Genomic DNA, 21,710 nt, shown 5'->3' with positions numbered 1-21,710 from the left:
AAATAGAAATAAACTTACTAAGAAAAAAGTCAGGGTAAATTCTATTAACAACTTCAAAACACAATATCTAGGAAACAGTTTAAACAAGAAAGTTAAAGATCCCTACAATGAAATTGTTGAGACGTTGAATAATGAAGTTGAAGAAAATCGAGGTGGGAAAAAAACTTTGACAACCCCTAGTTAACATAATTATGCAGTGGTAACAGTGTGATTAAAGAATGCAATCTATGTCAATTTCCCAGGGACATTGATCACAGAGTTGGAAAAACGGTCGTGAAAATAATCTCACTATCATCCATTGAAGTGAGTGTTGCAGTGTTCATTTGTGCATTAACTTAAGCATCTCTTGCTTTGAATTGCATTGAAAAAGTAAAACCTTGTATTTGCAATCAGGAGAAGAAAAGGAAGTAATGAGTTTAATGTTAGCTTAGTTTTGAAAGCTCTGCTACATGGGAGTAAGGCCAGATGTGAGACTGTTGTGAGGAAGAAAATTAGGACAGGAGTGTGTGGATCAATGTTGAGCATCTTGCAGAGATGAAAGATGAGATCACTGACACACTGTTCTCTGCATAAACACAGCGTTAGTGACCTCAAACCTTCTCCAATGGCCCTGCATTTTTCAATGTTTCTTCACTAAACAATATAGCAGCCTGAAGACCAATGATTTCCTTCACGACCTTAAGGAGAAAGTCAAGCTGCAATGTACTGCAGTCCTTGATTAGGGAGTGCTGAGCTTCACTCAGTCCCTTGAGTTATAATGATATTATGTGAGGATTTAAGGGTCTGAGACATTTCTCTCTGTCCAATACCTGGAAACAGAAATGTCCAAGTTGCCCTCACATTGTCAGTACCTCCAGTTCAGCTGCCATAGAGTAGGGAAATGCTGATTATGAGAGTCACTTCCCAGCTGATATGAGTTTTATATTAAAAACTGTAGTCCTATATGGAATTAATAGTATGCTGAATGTCCAAAGGGCCATAAAGCCCAGCATCATTATCTTACTTGGGTTTCATCGTAGGGACATTAGCAGAATGTCTGTCATTCTGCTACAGGCCATGCTGCGGCTCCTAAGCTAGTAGCTGATTGACAGGAAATGTGGATTCTAAGGATATGTGTCTTGTTACAGGGTAAAAAGCTTACTTCATTTGTTAAGACTTCAGGGGACTGCATTGACTTTGGAGTGAGTAGATGGAGGGACTATAGTAAGAGCTGCAGGTTGCATTCTGCCACCCAACTCCCGCCACCGGCTAGCTTTACCCGAAATAACAACACACAAACTGTATTCTTTTAAACACTGCTTGGCCCATTAACTCTAGCCCTTACAGGCTAATTCTCATATCTCGAACAACCCATCTCTAATAAACTGTGTAGTATCAGTCTTACCAGGAAAGATTCAGCATGTCTGACCTGGCAGCTTGCTCCATGGTGTCTGGCTCTGAGAGGAGCTGCCCTGCATCTGAGCTCACTTCCTCTTCCTCCCAACATTCTATTCTGTTTCCTCTGCCTATCTAAAATCTGCCCTGTCAGATGGGCCAAGGCAATTTCTTTATTAGCCAATGACCTTCCTCCATCATTTCCCCTTTTTCTGTTTAAACAAAAAAAGGACGCCTTTAACTTTAACATAGCAAAATTACATATAACAAAGCAGTTATCAAGTAAAAATTACAATAATCTTTATCATAACTAAGGAAAACTATAACTATAACTAACTATTCTTCAACTCCATCAAAGACTCCAGAAAGATACAATATTACCTAAGCAAATAAGAAATAAGCAACTTTCAAACTCTAGAAATGACAGAGACATCTCGCTGCCTGGACAGTAACCCAAAGTTCCGTTGTACCGTTGGGGCATCCATCTTCGGCCTACAGGCCCATAGTATCCAGAGACATTTCCATGAAGCAGGAAATTTCAAAGTCAGTTCAGTGACTATCTGTTGTGTCCTGCAGAATGTCTCACAGTCTCCTTCATGAATCAGGAACCCCGAAAGATCATTTCACCTTTGGGAGAGTTCAGTAGTCCTCTCTCTGCGGGTTCTCTGTGTCCAGTTTATGCAATAGTCCAGGCAAGAGCAGTTTCTTGCCCAAATGACTATCAAACTTCATAAGGATCCTCTTCGATGCCCATCTTCTTCTTGAAGTAGATTCATGCTGCCAGGGGGAGACATGTCTCATTGTCATGAAAAACCGTAAGTTATTAAAACATTAAATGCCATATTCTGTAGTCTTCGAGAGATATGAGAAATGCCTATCTGAGATATATCTATGCACATCTAGAAAATCTAACTAACATAACTACAAACTTGACTATTATAGATGATTATCTATTAACAACCTATATACATTACATTTTTAAATGAACTACACAATCACAATACCTTTATCAAGAGCAGAAATACATATACATATAACAAAATTGACCTAAAATTTAAATCACTAAAGCAAAATCCATATCAATGTAAATTATTCGTACCTATATCATTTCCCCCTTTACATGTAAAAGAACATTTATAAGCAATATTTGGGAATATGGACCCAGTTATTTCTCTCCAAACTGCTTCCTGCTGTATAGGGGCGTTGTTAATCAGGTCTTTTAGGGTATAACCTGTGTGCTAGATTCATCTCAGTCAGCAGTTGAGTGAAGTGATTTTTTGAAGTTGTTCATAGGAACCCTTCAGGAGAGCGTGGTCCATCATACCATTTTGGGATAGAAGCAATACACAGACTCTCACCCTCTGTGAAAACAAAATAAGAAACTCCTTTCCAAAGTATCATGTCCTTAGATCCAAATTTCAAAGTCAAGGCATTTTCAAAATATCTATGTTGGATTAGTTCAGCAGCATTTATAAACAAATATCTTTTAGCAGCTGTTGCTCTTTCCTCAGCATTCAAACAATTCAAGGAGAGCATAATAGCATACAGTATCAAAATTCTCTGTTTATTTTCAATTTTTGTATGGCTTTATTTTAACTCTATTTTGTTTATTTTTACTTTATTTATTTATTTTATTTTATTTTATTTGCTTTTTGAGACAGGTTCTCTGTATCTTTGACCTGGAATAACTCTGTAGACCAGGCTGTCCTTGACCTCTCAGAGATCCACCTGTCTCCGCCTCCCAGGCATTGGGATTAAAGGCGTGTGCTACCACACCGTGAAGTCACAGAGGTCAATCTCCCTCTGCCTTCCAAGTGTTGGGATTAAAGGTGTGTCCTACCACACCCAACTACTCTCTTCCTTTTTTTTTTTACTTTAAGAACTTTAACTTTTAGTCTTAATATATTTTCAACACACTGTAAATCATTTAAAATTTTTCTTTTTCTTTGAATCTCTCTTTACTCTATATCTCTCTTTTTCTGACCACATGAGTCTTTAATGTACCAAGCAATAACAGTAGGACTAAAGCCGTGGCTTTGATGGCTAGATCTAGCCCATTCCTTAGCTTTCCAGCCTCATGGCTGAGGTACTGGCTCTAGCCATGTTTACTGCTACAACTCTAAGGCATTTCAAGGTCCCTACCAGCAAGCGAGCTTCAGCAGGCTTTGCTTGCAAACCATACAAACAGACTGCATAAAAGAGTCAGAGTTTGCCACACATCTCAACAAAGTTATCTTAAAAATATTGTTTTTTTGAAAAGGGTAAACCTCTGAAACAGAGATTTTTAAAATAATCTATGTGATTATCTATCCATGTGTGCCTTATAAGTTTTCAATTTCCTTCTTTAACTAACATCTCCATGATACTATTTTCAGGATGTAATTTTTATATTTAATAGATTGACAAGACAGAAAATCATTTAATATAAACAGGAAACTTTTATTAGACACTCAAATTAAGAACCTTGAATATTGAAGATTGTTAGTTATCTTGAAGACACAAGTTGACATCCTCACTCTAATGCTACATTTCCACTTGTATTAGCTTGAGATTTCAAAATTCCATTTCAGCAGGTCACACACACAAGCCTCCTACAGCTGATTTACTGCCTATATTCTGATCTGCATTTCTGTGTCCATCACAGAAGCTCATGTATGAACTTAGACCCTTTAGCTGTTTTTCTACTTGCCCAACACTACATCTTTTTGATATAGCATCTTCAACAATGTGGCCACATGCTCTCCTTGCCTTCCTTCACTTTTTGCTCTCTTCTTAGTTGGAGGAGTATAAAGTCTCACCATATATTTTGAACTGACTTGGAAATTGCTATCTACCACACAGTGACCCTCTGACTGCAACCTACCAGCCTCTTCACCTTTCCAGGTAAATTACATGATTCCCCAACCAACTCCATTTCATATTTTAGGTGTTGTTCCATTGCAGGTGCATAAAATTCAGAGACTCAATAGCGTGGGTCATGATCATGGAAGCTTTACTTCATAGAAACTCTGCACTTCTTCATGAACCTCCTTTGGACTTTCATATCATTCCCATGTAGGATGAGAAAGCTCAATAAAATGATACTTAACACCACTTTGTGATATACATCTTTATGTTTTTCAGGTTTATGGTCATAGTTCAGGATACTGAAAGTGTACTTTAGGACTTTCTTCATGGTGTATAAGAAGTTAACACAAATTCAGTGACTCTACATCTATGATCTGAGCAGGCTATGTCTGGGTCATTTTCTCAGGCCCTTACAGGTTGCAGTGAATGTATTCTTAAGGCTGAATTTCATTCAGGCATTCAAAAACATCTTTTTATAAGAAGAGCATAAACTTTTTATTTTTATTTAGTCCCACTGAATTTCATAAGATTACCTTGATTTTAGAAATGTCCTAAATCAACCATTCATGTACCACCCTTCCACATTGTCCAATGACTTTTACAGTTATTGATGGGACATGCAGTAAGGAAAACTTCAAGGATATAAAAGACTTCAAGGAGTCCTTGTTTTTTACTGCTGAGAAATACTCTAATATGAATATATTCCATACTTTCTTCATCCATTCTTCCGTTGAATGGCAGCTAGGTTGTTTCCAGGTTCTGGCTATTACAAAAAATGCTGCCATGAACATAGTTGAGCATACAAATGGATGGAAATAGAAAACACTATCCTGAGTGAGGTAAGCCAGACCCAAAAAGAGGAACATGGGATGTACTCACTCATATTTGGTTTCTAGCCATAAATAAAGGACATTGAGCTTATAATTCATGTTCCTAGAGAAGCTAAATAAGAAGGTGAATCCAAAGACAAACACATAGGTAGGCATCCTCATGAATATTAACCTTCATCAGGCGATGAAAGGAGACAGAGACAGAGACCCACATGGGAGCACCGGACAGAAATCTCAAGGTCCAAATCAGGAGCAGAAGGAGACGGAGCACGAGCAAGGAACTCAGGACCAGGAGGGGTGCACCCACACACTAAGACAATGGGGATGTTCTATTGGGAACTCACCAAGGCCAGCTGGCCTAGGTCTGAAAAAGCATGGGATAAATCCGGACTAGCTGAACATAGCAGACAATGAGGAATACTGAGAATTCAAGAACAATCGCAGTAGGTTTTTGATCCTACTGCACGTACTGGCTTTGTGGGAGCCTAGGCAGTTTGGATGCTCACCTTACGAGACCTGGATAGAGGTGGGCCGTCCTTGGGCTTCCCACAGGTCAGGGAACCCTGATTGCTCTTCGAGCAGATGAGGGAGGGGGACTTGATCGGGGGAGGGGGAGGGAAATGGGAAGCGGTTGCGGGGACGAGGCAGAAATCCTTAATAAATAAATAAATTAAAAAAAAAGACTTCAAGGCTACTCTTAATCAGCCTAGATGAGAAGTTGGCAGAATTCCATTTACAAACACAGGAAAAAAATATTTATTATTATATTCAGAGTCTTTTCTTAATCAAATGTATATATTGAGTCACAACGAAAAAGTTAACACACTTATGTGATTTTCATTTTCATTATATTGAATAAACCTCTTTGTAGATTTGTTCCTTTTTATTATTCATTCATCTGTTGAAAGATTTAATTTAAATCAACTGGGTTGATTTAAATTCTGACTAATGTGAGCAATGAAGTTAAAAACATGTATGTAAAAATATGTCTGTTTTATAATGACTTATATCTGTTTCAAAAAATTACATAGTGCAGAAGTAATTAAATCATAAGGTGATTTGATGTTACCCTGAGATGCCTCTATACTGAAGTTCACAGCATGTGCACGAGTACGCAGTACCTCCAGCAGCATATACTACTTCCTCTTTCAGCTGTCTTGCTATAATTTATTGTCACTTTTATAATTTCATTTTAATTTATTAAAATTAATTTATTTTAATTCAGCTTTCAAAATAAATTATTTTATATTTTTACTTTGGTTTCTAATTCAATAACAAAATTAATAAGGAGTATAAGTCTTGTTGTGGAAATGGCTTGGCTAGATCATAAGAGGATAGTAACTACGACTATCTAATCTTCAACCCTATCAAAGGACTGAGGAGAGAAATAATATTACTTAATCAGTCAGGAAGTACAATCATATAGCTTTCAAAGATAACAATATATGATAGAGAAAACTGGCTACCAGGGCAAACACACAAAGTCTCATTTGCAATGTTGAAGGAACCAACTCTGGCTAAGGCCTATAATAACTGACAGACCATTTTCAAAGGCAAGAAATTTTTCAAAACCATCTTACCCTGTCTTGGCAAGATTTGACAGTCCTGTTTATCCATTTTAAGATACTATATCTTGACAGTGGTTGAGGAATGGGCATTTCTTTGGCAAAAAGCCAGTTTTTTTATAGGCTCAATGTCCTTTATTTATGGCTAGAAACGAATTACGAGTTATTACATCCCATGCTCATCTTTTTAGGTCTGGGTTACCTCACTCACGATAGTGTTTTCTATTTCCATCCATTTGCATGCAAAATTCAAGATGTCATTGTTTTTTACCACTGAGTAGTGGAATATGCATATATTCCATACTTTCTTTACCCATTCTTCCATTGAAGGACATCTAGGTTGTTTCCAGATTCTGGCTATTACAAATAATGCTGCTATGAACATAGTTAAACAAATGCTTTTCATATATGATAGGGCATCTTTTGGGTATATTTCCAAGAGTGGTATTGCTGGTTCTTGGGGTAGGTTGATCCCGAATTGCCTGAGAAACTTCCACAATGATTTTGATAGTGGTTGCACAAGTCCCACCAGCAATGGATGAGTGTACCCCTTACTCCATAACATCTCCAACAAAGGCTATCATTGATGTTGTTGATTTTAGCCATCTGACAGGTGTAAGATGGTATCTCAAAGTTGTTTTGATTTGCATTTCCCTGATTGCTAAGGAGGTTGAGCATGACCTTAAGTGTCTTTTGGCCATTTGAACTTCTTATGTTGAGAATTCTCTGTTCAGTTCAGTGCTCCATTTTTTAATTGGGTTAATTAGCATTTTAAAGTCTACTTTCTTGAGTTCTTTATATATTTTGGAAATAAGAACTTTGTCTGTTGCAGGGTTGGTGAAGATCTTCTCCCAGTCAGTGGGTTGCCTTTTTGTCTTAGTGACAGTGTCCTTTGCTTTACAGAAGCTTCTCAGTTTCAGTAGGTCCCATTTATTCAATGTTGCCCTTAATGTCTGTGCTGCTGGGGTTATACGTAGAAAGTGATCTCCTGTGCCCATGTGTTATAGAGTACTTCCCAATTTCTCTTCTGTCAGGTTCAGTGTATTCAGATAGATATTGAGGTCTTTAATCCATTTGGACTTGAGATTTGTGCATGGTGATAGATATGGATCTATTTTCATTCTTCTACAGGTTAACATCCAGTTATGCCAGCACCACTTGTTGAAGATACTTTCTTTCTTCCATTGTAAACTTTTAGCTCCTTTATCGAAAAACAGGTGTTCATAGGATTGAGGGTTAAATTCCGGGTCTTCTATTTGATTCCATTTGACGAATTCTCTGTTTTTATGCCAATACCAAGATGTTTTCAATAGTGTAGTTTTGTAATAGAGTTTGAAGTCAGGTATAGTAATGTCTCCAGAAGTTCCTTTATTGTATAAGCTTGTTTTGGCTATCCTGGGTTTTTTTGTTTTTCCATATAAAGTTGATTATTGTCCTCTCAAGATCTGTGAAGAATTTTGATGGATATTGATGGGGATTACATTGAATATATAAATTGCTCTTGGTAGAATTGCCATTTTTACTATGTTGAATCTCCCAATCAAAGAGCAAGGGAGTCATTGTTTTTTACCGCAGCGTAGTACTCTAGCGTGTATATATTCTCGAATTTTGCAGGCAAATGGATGGAAATAGAAAACACTATCCTGAGTGAGGTGCCCCAGACCCAAAAAGATGAACTTGGGATGTACTCGCTCATAATTGGTTTCTAGCCATAAATTAGGGCCACGGAGTCTACAATAGGTGAACCTAAAGAAGCTAAGTAAGAAGGTGAACCCAAGGAAAAACATATAGTTATCCTCTTGGCTAAGGGAAGTAGACCCAATTGCCGGGGAGAAAATTAGGATCTTGGGGGTGGGGTGGGATGGGGGTAAGGGGAGATGGGGAGAGAAAAGTTAGAAGGGAAGGAGGGGGGATTTGGGGAATCAGGAGAATTGGGATAAAGGAAAGGTGGATAGGGGAGCACGGAACCACAATTCTTAGTTAAGGGAACCACTTTAGGGTGAGCAAGAGATTTGACCCTAGAGGGGCTCCCAAGTGCCCAACATGAGGTTCCCAGTTAGTTCCTTGGGTAGCTGAGGATTGGGAACCTGAAATGACCCTATCCGAGAGCAATACTGACGAATATCTTGCATATCATCATAGAACCTTCATCTGGTGATGGATGGAGACAGAGACAGAGACCCACACTGGAGCACTGGACTGAGCTCCCAAGGTCCCAATGAGGAGCAGAAGGAGGGAGAACATGAGCAAAGAAGTCGGGACCACGAGGCGTGCACCCACCCACTGAGACAGTGGAGCTGATCTACTGGGAGCTCACCAAGGCCAGCTGGACTGTGACCGAAAAAGCATGGGATAAAACCGGACTCTCTGAACATGGCAAACAATGAGGGCTAATGAGACGCCAAGGACAATGGCAGGGGGTTTTGATCCTACTTAATGTGCTGGCTTTGTGGAAGCCTAGCCAGTTTGGATGTTCACCTTCCTAAATATGGACGGAGGGGGGAGGACCTAGGACTTACCACAGGGCAGGGAACCTGGACTGCTCTGTGGACTGGAGAGGGAGGGGGAGAGGAGTGGGGGGAGGGGTAGAAGGGTGGGAGGAGGGGGAGAAGGGTATGAGGAGGGGGAGGGAAATGGGAGGCTGGGAGGAGGTGGAAACTTGTTTTTTGTTTATGTTTTTTTTCTTCTTTTCTTAATAAAAAAAATTATTAAAAAAAAAAAACAAAGAGCAAGGGAGATCTTTCCATTTTCTGGTATCACCCTCAATTCCTTTCTTCAAAGACTTAAAAGTTCTTGTCAAATAGGTCTTTCACTTCTTGGTTAGAGTTACCCCAAGATATTTTATGCTATTTGTGGCTATCATGAAATGTGATGCTTTTCTGACTTCCCTCTATGCTTCCTTATCCTTTGTGTATAGGAGGGAAACTGATTTTTTGGAGTTGACCTTGTATCCTGCCATGATACTAAAGGTGTTTAACAGCTGTAGAAGTTCTTGGTAGAGTTTTTTGGGTTGCTAATGTACACATGTACACCATCATATCATCTGCAAATAACAAAAGTTTAACTTTTTCCTTTCCAATTAGAAACGCCTTGATCCCCTTATGTTGTCTTATTGCTACTACTAGAACTTCAAGCACTATATTGAAGAGGTATGGAGAGAGTGGACAATCTTGTGATGTTCCTGATTTAGTGGGGTAGCTTTGAGTTTCTCTCCATTTAATTTGATTTTACCTTTTGGCTTGCTGTAAATAGCTTTCATAATATTTAGGTATGGCCATTGTATCCCTAATCTTTCCAAGACCTTTATCATAATGGGGTGCTGAATTTTGTCAAATGCTTTTTCAGCATCTAATGAAATGATCATATAGTTTTTTTTCCTTCAGTTTATTTATATGATGGATTACATTGATAGAGTTTTTTATGTTGAATCAGCCATGCATCCCTGGATGAAGCCTACTTGATCATAATGGATAATTTTTCTAATGTGTTCTTGGATTCAGTTTGCCAGTATTTTATTCAAGATTTTCACATCAATGTTCATGAGTGAGATTGGCCTGTAATTCTCTTTCTTGATTGAGTCTTTGTGTGGTTTTGGTATCAGGGTAACTGCAGCTTCATAAAAGGAATTGGCAATGACACTTCTGTTTCTATATTGTCAAATACATTAAGGAGTATAGATATTAGCTCTTCTTGGAAGTTCTGGTAGAATACTGCATTGAAACCGTCTTTACCTGGGCTTGTTTTGGTAGGGAAGATTTTGATAACAACTTCTAATTCTTCGCAACTGACAGGTCTTTTTAGATTGTTCACCTGGTCCTAGTTTAACTTTGTTATATGATACTTATCTAAAAAAAAATGTTCATTTCTTTTACATTTTCCAGTTTTGTGGCATACAGGCTTTTGTAGTAAGATCTAGTGATTCTCTGAATTTCCTCTGTGTCTGTGGTTATGTCCCCCTTTTCATTTCTGATCTTGTTAATTCGCCTATTCTCTCTCTGCTGTTTGACTAGTTTGGATAGGGGTTTATCAATCTTGTTGATTTTCTCCAGAAACCAGCTTTTTGTTTCATTGATTCTTTGGATTGTTTTCTGTGTTTCTATTTTGTTGATTTCAGCCCTCAGTTTGATTATTTCCAGTCATCTACTCCTCCTAGGTGAGTCTGCTTCTTTCTTTTCTAGAGCTTTCAGGTGGGCTGTTAAGTCTCCAATGTGTGCTTCCTCCGTTTTCTTTAAGTGGGCACTTAGTGCTATGAACTTTCCTCTTAGCACTGCTTTCATAGTGTCCCATAGGTTTGAGTATGTTGAGTCTTTATTTTCAATGAATTCAAGGAAGACTTTAATTTCTTTCTTTATTTCTTCCTTGATCCAGGTGTGGCTCAGTAGTTGACTGTCCAGTTTCCATGAGTTTGAAGGCTTTCTGGGGGTAACATTGTTGTTGAATCTAACTTTAATCCAAGGTGTTCCATTAAGACACAGGTGGTTACTGATATTTTTTGTAAATGTGGAAGTTTGCTTTGTTACCGAGTATGTGGTCAATTTTCGAGAAGGTTCCATGAGCTGCAGAGAAGAAGGTATATTCTTTCCTCTTTGGGTGGAATGTTCTATAGATGTCTGTTAAGTCCATTTGATTCATTACCTCCATTAATTCTCTTATTTCTCTGTTAGGTTTCTGTCTGATTGACCTATCCATTGGTGAGAGAGGAGTGTTGAAGTCTCCTACCATTATTATGTGTGGTTTGATGACTACCATTAGTTTTAGTAGTGTTTCTTTTATTTAAGTGGGTGTTTTTATATTAGGGGCATAGATATTCAGGATTAAGACTTCATCCTGATAAATTGTTCCTGTCATGAGCATAAAATATCCTTCTCCATCTCTTCTGAATGATTTTAGTTTGAAGTCAGTTTTGTTAGAAATTAATATGGCCACCCCTGCTTGTTTCTTAGGTCCATTTGATTGAAAAAACTTTTCCCAACCCTTTACTCTGAGTAGATGTCTGTCTTTGGTTGAGGTGTGTTTCTTGTAAACAGCAGAATGTTGGATCCTCTTTTCATATCCAATCTCTTAGTCTGTGCTTTTTAATAGGTGAATTGAGTGCATTGATATTAAGTGATATTAATGACCAGTGGTCGTAAACTCATTTATTTATTTATTTATTTTGGTAGTAGAGTTTGTGTGTTTTCCTTCTTTGAGTTGTGCTGGTGAAGGGTCTCTAGATGTCTGAGTTATTGTAGGCAGTGCTGGCAATGTTGGATTCCTCTGGTTGTGATTTTCCTGCTATTACTTTCTGTAAGGCTGGATTTGTGGTTAGGTATTGTTTAAATTTGTTTTTATCCTGGAATATTTTGTTTTCTCCATTGATTGTGAATGATAGCTCTGCTTGGTATAGTAGTCTGGGCTTTCATCCATGGTCTCTGAGTTTTTTCAGTACCTCTATCTGGGATCTTTAGGCTTTCACGGTTTTCATAGAGAAGTCCCATGTAAGTCTGATAGGTTTACCTTTATAAGTTACTTGACCTTTTTCCTTTACAGCTCTTAATATTCTTTCTTTATTCTGTATGTTTTGTGTTTTGATTATTATATGGTGAGGAGATTTTTTTTGATCCATTCTATTTGGTGTTCTGTATGCTTCTTGAACCTTTATAGGAATATCTTTCTTTAGGTCGGGAACGTTTTCTTCTATAATTTTATTAAATATATTTTCTTGACCGTTGAGCTGTACTTCTCCTTCTTCTACTCCTATTTATCTTAGGTTTGGTCTTTTTATTGTGTCCCAGATTTTTTTAAATGTTTTATATGAGAATTTGTTGGATATGCTGTTTTCTTTGACAAGTACGTTTATTTTCTCTATGGTATCTTCAGTGTCTGAGATTCTTTCTTCTATCTCTTGTATTCTGTTGCTAATACTTGTCTCTGTAGTTCTTGTTAGTTTACCCAGATATTCCATCTCCAGCCTTCCCTCTGTTCTTGATTTCTTTATTACCTCCATTTCATTCTTCAAGTCTTGAACTGTTTCCCTTACCTGTTTGATTGCTTTTTCTTGTTTCTCTTGTTTTTCTTGGGTATCTTTGAGAGATTTATTCATTTCCTCTACCTTTTTATTTGTCATCTCTATTTCTTTATGGAAGTTTTTCACCTCCTCTTTAACATCCTCTATTATTTTCATATAGTTCCATTTAAAGTCAATTTCTTCTGTTTCTTCTGGAGTAGGGTGTTCAATTCTTCTTGTTTAGGGATCCCTGGATTCTGGTGATGTCATGTTTCCTTGTAGGTTGTCGGAGGATGTAGGGATAAGCCCAGCCCATTAGGGGGCTTGTTCGCCTCGGGCTAATGTTTACTTATAAATCTAGCGAGTGTGAGCCTGCTGTTCTCTCTGCTTCCCTGTTCTCTACAGGAACCAGTAGTAAGTCTATTTTCATCATTAAAGCTGTATATATTATTACAATCTGTCTGAATTTATTTACGCCGTTCCAGGAAAAATGCTTGCATTGGCGCCTGCCCATCTCTTCCTTCAAATGGAGCCAGGAGAGGCCTGGTGTCTTGGTCCAGTCTTTGCTGTGACTGACTCTCTCGGTGTATCTCCTCAGTGTAGAAGCAGGAACTTTTCCTGTCTGGATGGAACTCCTCAGCACTGAAACAGGGATGCCTAGTATCCCCCTCTGGGTGGATAGCCCATTAGGAAAAAACTACTCAACACTTAAACAGAGATGCCTGGTAGCCCAAAGACACCCATCCAGATGTTAAGGCGAAGGTGTAAGTCACAACAGTCCCACACCAGTTTGGAATTATGATTAATAGAATGGTTATTTATTTAGAGGGGAAAAACTTAAAGATCACCATCCCAGACAACAGCCTTCTGAACAATCAGGAAGGGAGTCTAGTCGCCAGAAGCAGAGAAGGAAGTAAGAGAGAGAGGAGAGGGAAGTGGCCACCTTTTTAAAGGGAGAGAGACCACACCCCAATGGGCTGGTATCTCAGCCACTATTGTCTGAAGGAGCGGGAGGAGCTCCTGTAACACAGATGGAATTCCTCAGCACTGAAAGGCAACAATGGGGGGCAGGGCGGGGTACAGTAGAACACAGGAGACCCTGCAGCACAAGCTGTCCAGATGGAACTCCTCAGCCAAAAGGCTGGTTTTGCCAAGAAGAAAACAGGTGACAGATGGATTGTCTTTGGTGCTCAACATTCTCTCATGGATAAATCAGTGCTGCCAGGAAAAATCATGTCTCATGCCAACAAAACCTTAAGTTGTTTACATGCCATGTTCCACAGATCCTTGAAGTGGTTGAAGATTACCTCTCTATACAGAATCCAATCTCTATGTATCTAAAGAACCTAACTGACCTAACTGTATGTACAACAAACATGAAAAACTATTGATCTATACTAATTAATACCTGTATAACTTAAAGACAAAAACTTTATGTCAGAATATTAAGTAACCTGTATACAAATATGCCACAAATGAGGACAATGACCTGAAAATATAAACAATATATAATTATCTTGATCAGAGGTTGGAATAATATATAATTCAATATGAAAATAGATCCTAAAAGTTTTAGCAATATCCAAAATATCCTAAACAGAGATAATAACATACATATATGCAATCTTACAAAATAAATTTGTATAGGTGTACAACTAAACAAAAGTAACAAATAATTTGAACTTGTATCAATATTCAAATATTGTACCAATGTAAATTATCCATGAATAATAGCTCACAAGTATTCACTCTATTACCCACTATTACTATCCCCCAGTTTTTTTTTAAACAAACATAGTTTTCACACCAACCCTCTATCTAATACAAGTAAAAATCAACAACCCCTAAACTGTGTTCCCAACCCTATGGACAAACATTTTGAACACCAAAGATGTAGGATGTGACCTGCCCCACTGAAAATGGTACTGAGACATGTGACTAACATATACTAGAATAATGGGTTAATGTAAGTTATAAGAGTTAACAAGAAGCCTGAGCTAATGGGACAATCAGATTATAACTTACGGAGACCTCTGTGTGATTTCTTTGGGGCTTCCTGGCTGTGGGATTTGGGTAGGACAGAAACCACAACAAGCAGACCCTTGTGTTGCAAATGGCTCCCAAATGTGTGGATAACTGCAGCCACATAAAGTCTGAGACAGCTTGAAAAGTAATTCTTGAAAAAAAAAATAACAGTATTACACATGGTTTCTTGGTAGCAGCAATTTCTATGGTCTGCTCTGCTTTCTAGAAGCAAGCAAGAACTCTCATCTGAGAGAGGCTTCCTGCCTCAGTTTTAGCTGTAAAGCCTTGCACTTCTTTTAAGAGGTCCTGAGAAGAAATATTTAAATAATGTTGATAAAAAGCTGACTGCATGCTTTACGGTTTTCAGCCTTGGCAGGAAAAAAAGCTGTGCCATTTTAAAATGGTGGCTTTCTGGGCCAATCTGCTAGAGCAACTGACTCTTTTAGGCAGGTGGTACGAATATGACGTTTATGAGTGTTGTGAACACACTGTTGTGGCTGGCTTGCTGGTAAGGACCTTGAAACACCATGGAGTTGTGGAAGTAAACATGGCTTTGGCTGGTACCTCCGCCATGAGGCTGAAATCACAGAAACCTAAGCAATGGGCTGGATCCAGCCATACTTTACACATAATACTGGGTTTGTCATTTCCTTCTTATATATTCTGCCAGAGTTCAACAATCTGAAGTCCAGCTAGGTTCTGTGATTTCTTTTATTGCCTCTGATTTTAATTCATACTTAAACATTTTTTCCTTAGGATGGCAACATTTTCTGGTGCTGTAGTCTATCGGATTCTATAAAATAACTACTTGGCCGGGCGGTGGTGGCGCACGCCTTTAATCCCAGCACTCGGGAGGCAGAGTCAGGCGGATCTCTGTGAGTTCAAGACCAGCCTCGTCTACAGAGCTAGTTCCAGGACAGGCTCCAAAGCCACAGAGAAACCCTGCTCAAAAAACAAAAAAAAAAAAAATAAAACAACAAAAAAAAAGAAAAGACAAAGAAAAACGATAAAATAACTACTTGATATAGGTTGGCTGAAACTCCTTCTGGAGAGGATTTTATATGTTCATTATGTCAACAGGACCATTTTCACCTACTTTAAACATGGCTGATTCTAGATTATTCTAGAATATGCGTTTCTGAAATAAACATTCTTGACATTGCTGTACTGCAGTTATGACTACTTGAAGAAATTCAGTCCAATATGTTTCCCTTTCTATCTTCCCAAATTTAGAGTTCTGTTTCATTTTCCCGATGTTGTATGGAGGATATTTCTTTGATCCTGCTGTGTTTACTATTGCCTTGAGATGAAAGCTTCTCTCATCTCAATCTTAATTTTCCCCCATAATTTCCACAGAAGGAATTCTTGGCTGATCTTTGCTTATGTGTCATTTTTAGTCTGGAATCTGGAGCTCAATGTTCACTCAGCACAAATGACTTTACACATGAATGATAAGAAACCCAATTAGCCTCAACTCTCTTTCTCATACTTTTCTTCTTTTCTTCACTCCACCCATTCTTTCTTTTACCTCATGTTTTCTTACTCTAAGGTTTTTTTTTTGTAAATTTTTAAACATATTTTACAATTTTCCTAGTACCATTAAACTGAGATAGCTTTCCTAACATTTCTACAAAAGAAAAACTGGTTAAAAATGTCTTGGATTTTAACACAAAGTAGTTCTTAGAGTACCTATTAGATTTTTGTTGGCGAGGTATAAGCTGATGTCTTTAAGTGATCATTCATTCTGCCCATGGTGCTATTTTTGTCTGTTGTTTGCCACTAGCCACTCCCACACACTGCTCAGACTTTTCCTTATGTATTTGCTGACTGCTTTGCATGGCCCCTCCAGGCCAGGACAGCTGTTCAAAATTTATAAACCAGACTCTTAAACAGTGTGATCTGAGCTGCATCAGATAGGCACCGGGAGCAAGATGGAGTCACAGACACAGGTTTTCATGTTCCTACTGCTATGGGTATCTGGTGAGAAATTTAAAACAGTATAATATTTGTAGAGTCAATTCTTTGTATATAATAAATTTAAAGTGTGTGCTAGTCCATGATATTTCTTATAGAATTCTGTGAGATATACACTGACAAGGTGACACAGCAAATTTATTACATGATAAACTTCCAGCTGTAACTATATTATGTGTTTGCATATTATGAATCTTCATGTTGTATTCCTTATTAAAGGTGCCTGTGCGGGTATTGTGATGACCCAGTCTCCATCCTCCATTGCTGTGTCATTAGGAGAGAAGGTCACCATCAGCTGCAAGTCCAGTCTTATTCTTTTCGACAGTGAATACAATGAAAACTACTTGTACTGGTACCAGCAGAAACCAGGGCAGTCTCCTAAACTGTTAATCTACCTGGCATCCAATCGGCACACTGGGGTACCTGATCGTTTCATAAGCAGTGGATCTGAGACAGATTTCACTCTCACCATCAGTGGTGTCCAGGCAGAAGATCTGGCAGATTATTACTGTAAGCAATCTAATGAGGATCCTCCCACAGTGCTTCAGCCTCCAACAAAAACTTCTGAGAATCTCAACAGCTGCCTGCACCACAGGCCACCTTGCACCTGCACATTTCTCGCTTTTGCCTAGGAGACAGTGAGCTTGAAACCATGTTCAAAATGTTGTCAGAGCCAAGCAGGCTATAATAACTTCAGTGTCTCTTCGTTTTTGGTATGAAAATCCTTACATGAAAATGCAGAGAACTCAGTATTGTCTTTCTTTTCCTTCTGTAATAAAATACCACAGACTCTGTTACTTGAATATGAAGGATTTATCTTTCTATAGCGCAGGAGTTCTGGTGTCCATCATAAGACTCTTTGGGCTGAAGTGATGATGACAAACTGTATTTTTTTTTTTTTTGGCAGCTGTGGGAATGTATTTTTCCTATTTATCCAGATTCTAGAGTAGATTCTTACTTCCTTACTGGTGTCTGTTTCTTCTGTTTTTTCTTTTCCTTTTTTTTACTACATTTTAGATGATTGTGTTTTTCTGTGTCAGTGTGAGTGTGCATTTATGTGTTGTGTTCAAGTGTGTACATATTTCTAGGTGCACATGACATGGCATAGTTGTGAAGTTTAGAGAACAAATTGGACTTGTTTGTCATTTTTTTCATTCAAGTTCTGGGGTTAAAACAGGTTTGACATCAGGATTGGTGTCAAGTGTCTTTGGAATGTGAAACATTATGCTGCCCATTAAAATTTTTTTAATTGATTTTTCTTGATCTCTACATTTTTCTCTGCTCTACTCCCTGCCTCTTCCCTGCCCTTCAACCCTCTCCCAAGATTCCCATGATCCAAAATTACCTAGAAGATCTTGTCTTTTTCTATTTCCCATATAGATTAGATCCATGCATTAATCTAAACTCATTATAAACAATTTTCTTAAGAGCAGTTTTTTCCAGTATATCATATATTTGACCATATGTGCTAAACTTCCCCATTTCTCATTATATTTCCTGCTGTATTTTCTTCTCTTGTCTACCCTATCCTTTTATCTCTGTCTCTCATACTTATACACACCCATTCCCACATATACCTTCATACACATACACTATCAAAATACTATGCGCACAAAAAGAAAAGATCATCTCAATCATGAGAACACAGAGAAAATATTAGTAGAAAGAGAAGAGTAGATGAATAATGATTACTAGGAAAAAGATATGAGTATTCCAATGCTGCAAGTCAGTAACTCCAATACATTTGAAGAGCAGGGGCAAAGGAAAAGAAACTAAAAAAAAATCTAACACACCAAGAAACTTCAAAAAAGGATAGAAATTAATAAGCATATATTAATAATCATATGTGACCACAATTCAGCAAAAATGATACACATATTTTTGAACTAGGTTAAAAACTTATCCAACTGTCTGTTTTCCCCAGGAAACACACCTAACTGGTAACAATATACATGCGCTGAGGGTCAAAAGATGAAAGCAAATCTAGCAAGGGAACAGGGTCCCAAAACCAAGCTGGCACAGCTCTGTTGATATCTGTTACATTAGAATCTGAACAAATCTGAATTAAACAGATAAAACCAGTCATAAGGTAAATGATTCACTACCAACGATTCCAAATGCATACACACCAAAATCTGGAACTCAAGTCTTATATAGTAAATGTGGATAGACATTGGGACATCTTGAAAACTCTGGAGAGCCTTCAAGGAGAGAAGAATGATGTTGTCTAGGCAGAGCCCCTGAACCTGAGAGGAAACCAATTTAACTGATTAACACAAGGATATCCTAATTCTTGTAATGGAAATCTAAAAACATGAAGAGTCTTGTACACTTTAACCAAGTTATTTTCGTTTCAGATATGAAAGGTTGCCACACAAACAAAAATATTAATTTCAGTCTAACACTAAGTTCTCTTGAATCAGAAATCCTGCCATTATCTTAGTAAATGCAGAACAATAATTTAAATTCATTATAAAATCCCAGAATGGACCAGGAATAGAAGGCTTTTTCTTCAATATAACTAAGAATAGAGGGAACAAGTACTGGCATGTGCAAATCTGTCTGCAGCCTCTGCTGGAAAAAAAAAACAGAATACTTGGTTTCTATTGTTAACAACATGAGAGAAAAAGCCAACTGTTCGTTTTCTTTCAAATTTGGAACTTGTCATCATGGAGACAGATGTTTTTAGTTGCACAATAAACTGACACATATCCAGACCATATTGATTGAAAACAACAAACAAATCCACAAACAGTGCACAGAAAAATTATGGTTCACAATGTTCTGTGAATGACATGTAAACACAGGAGCACTGTGATGAATTATTTGATGAAGCCATCACTGATGTGGATACAAAGTAGTGGTTCACATGAATGTCTGCAACTACCTGGGAGCCTACTTTGTTGGAATATATGTGTCAAACATCTCCTTGAAGAGGATGCAGAGAATGTTGTGAAGAATTTGAATAACACTGTTTTAATAAGCAGGAGACCCACATACAACTGTCCTGTGTACCTAATTTTAGAAAAGCCAGCTACCTCCAGTTTGAAATGGGAGAGTTCACAAAAGACGCTCCTTCAATTTAATGTATCTGGAACATTTTGAGAGCTGCTAAGGGATATGTGTGGGTGCCAACACAAGAAGCCTAGATCTAGGTCTCCATCCCTGAAGCTACATTTATGATCCAGACACCAAGGACCTTATAGCAACAGATGTGGTAGAAGATGAGAGAATGACAAATCTGGGCAATTCTGAGCCAAGTTATTTTTATTGTGTGTCTGCTAGACAGTGTTGAGTTGATTGACAACCCATTTACCAATGAGATTATATAATAATAATAATAACAACAATAAAACATAGATGTTTTTCTGTAAGAAATATGTAATCATGCAGTATGATAAGATAAAACAAAAACAAACATTATGAATGATAGCAATATCATTATAGTTACAGTAGGTGGTGAAACACAGAACAACTGCTTCACCAGTCTGATATGAGAACAGGGTGCATTCCCCCTCTCTCCATTGTATTCAATGTAATGCTCAAACCTCAGTCATAGAAAAGAAGAAGGAGGGAGAAATAAAAGGGATAGAACTAGCAAATGATGTAGTGAAATTTCCACAAGTTTTTATACTTAAAATACCATCAAAACTCAATTAGAAAACTCTTCGATCTGAAAATACTAGCAGCATAGAGCAGGATATAAACAAAGATCATGATATAAAGTCAGCATTCAAGAATCAGTAGGTTTTCTGTCAAATAGAAATAAACTTCCTAAGAAAAAAGTCAGGGTAAATTCCATGAACAGTTTCAAAACACAATATCTAGAAACCAGTTTAAACAAGAAAGTTAAAGATCCCTACAATGAAATCATTGAGACATGGAATAATGAAGTCGAAGAAAACAGAGGGTGGGAAAATCTTTGACATTCCATAGTAGACATAGCCATGCAGACTTTGGTAACAGTGTGATTGATACAAGAATGCAATGCATATCAATATCCCAGGAACTTTGGTAAAAGAGATGGAAAAACAGTGATGAAAATAATCTCATGACCATCCAATGAAGTGAGTATGGCAGTGTTAATTTATGCAATAACTTAAGCATCTTGATTTGAATTTTATTGAAAGGCTAAAACCCTGTGGTTTTAGGTAGGTAGGTGGATTTCTGTCAGATTGTGGCCAGCCTGGTCTAAAACACCTAGTTCCAGAACAGGCTTCACAGCTATAGAAAAACCTTGTCTCAGAGAAACAAAAAAAATAAATATAAAGTTATCTCAATAGTTTAATTCTGAGGGATCACCATGCTTCTGCAACCTACATCCATTAGAGCAGCCAGAGTAATTGCATTTGACTCCTCACCTGTACCTCAGAATAACAGAGAATGACAATCTCAAAAGGCCAGCCAAAATGTCATCTGGGATACAGTACTGACAACACTCTAGAGAATTCTTTGCTACTCCTAACTGCCATGGGTGACACAAGAGCAGGTGTCCTTTGAGCACCAAGTCAAGCTTTTTTCTGAGCTGATTTGCATATTGAGACTTTAGCTAAGCGCAGATTACTAAGTGACTTTAAAGACAGCTTCTCAGTGACCAAGAAACAGTCTTTAGTCAAACTCGCATGGGTTCAGGTACTCTCCTGCTTTGGGTACTGAGACTCTGGGATCCAGGTGAGAGCCTGAAGTGCTGGGAGCAGCCACTGTGGCTATCATTGCTTTTCATGCTTTGATGTTTTGTCGATTGAAATTAAGGCATCTAAATAGTGTTAAATTTTCATTTTCCTTTATGGCTTCTCAGAGTGTAGCTCCTGACTGCTGATATAGATTCCACATACATGATAAAATCATATTGAGTGAGGTAACCCAGACCCAGGAAGACAGTTGTCACATGTACTCACTCAAAAGTGATTTTTAAGCATAAACCAAAGAAAAACAGCCGACAATAACAATCCCAGAGAACCTAGACAGCAATGGGGACCTTAAGAGAGACATTTATGGATCTAATCTACATGGGAAGTAGAAAAAGACAAGATCTCCTGAGTAAATTGAGAGCATGGAGAATAATGGAGATGGTTGAAGGGAAGGGGAGGGGAAGAAAAGGAACAGAGA

At 37.9% G+C, this 21,710-nt stretch overlaps 1 gene segment (V, D, J or C); it reads left to right on the top strand.

Moving 5' to 3' along the window:
* Window positions 1–16,558: 16,558 nt before the first annotated feature.
* On the top strand, window positions 16,559–17,267 carry LOC121439240. The segment is given in 2 exon segments: window positions 16,559–16,607; window positions 16,821–17,267. Coding segments are annotated over 2 exon segments (462 nt in total).
* Window positions 17,268–21,710: the final 4,443 nt, after the last annotated feature.

Source organism: Microtus oregoni, unplaced genomic scaffold (genome assembly GCF_018167655.1).
Source record: "Microtus oregoni isolate MIOR12 unplaced genomic scaffold, Mior012 000002F_ref0000024, whole genome shotgun sequence".
Lineage (NCBI taxonomy): Eukaryota > Metazoa > Chordata > Mammalia > Rodentia > Cricetidae > Microtus > Microtus oregoni.
Note: the sequence above shows the minus strand (reverse complement) of the source record. Positions and strands in the feature narration are given on the sequence as shown.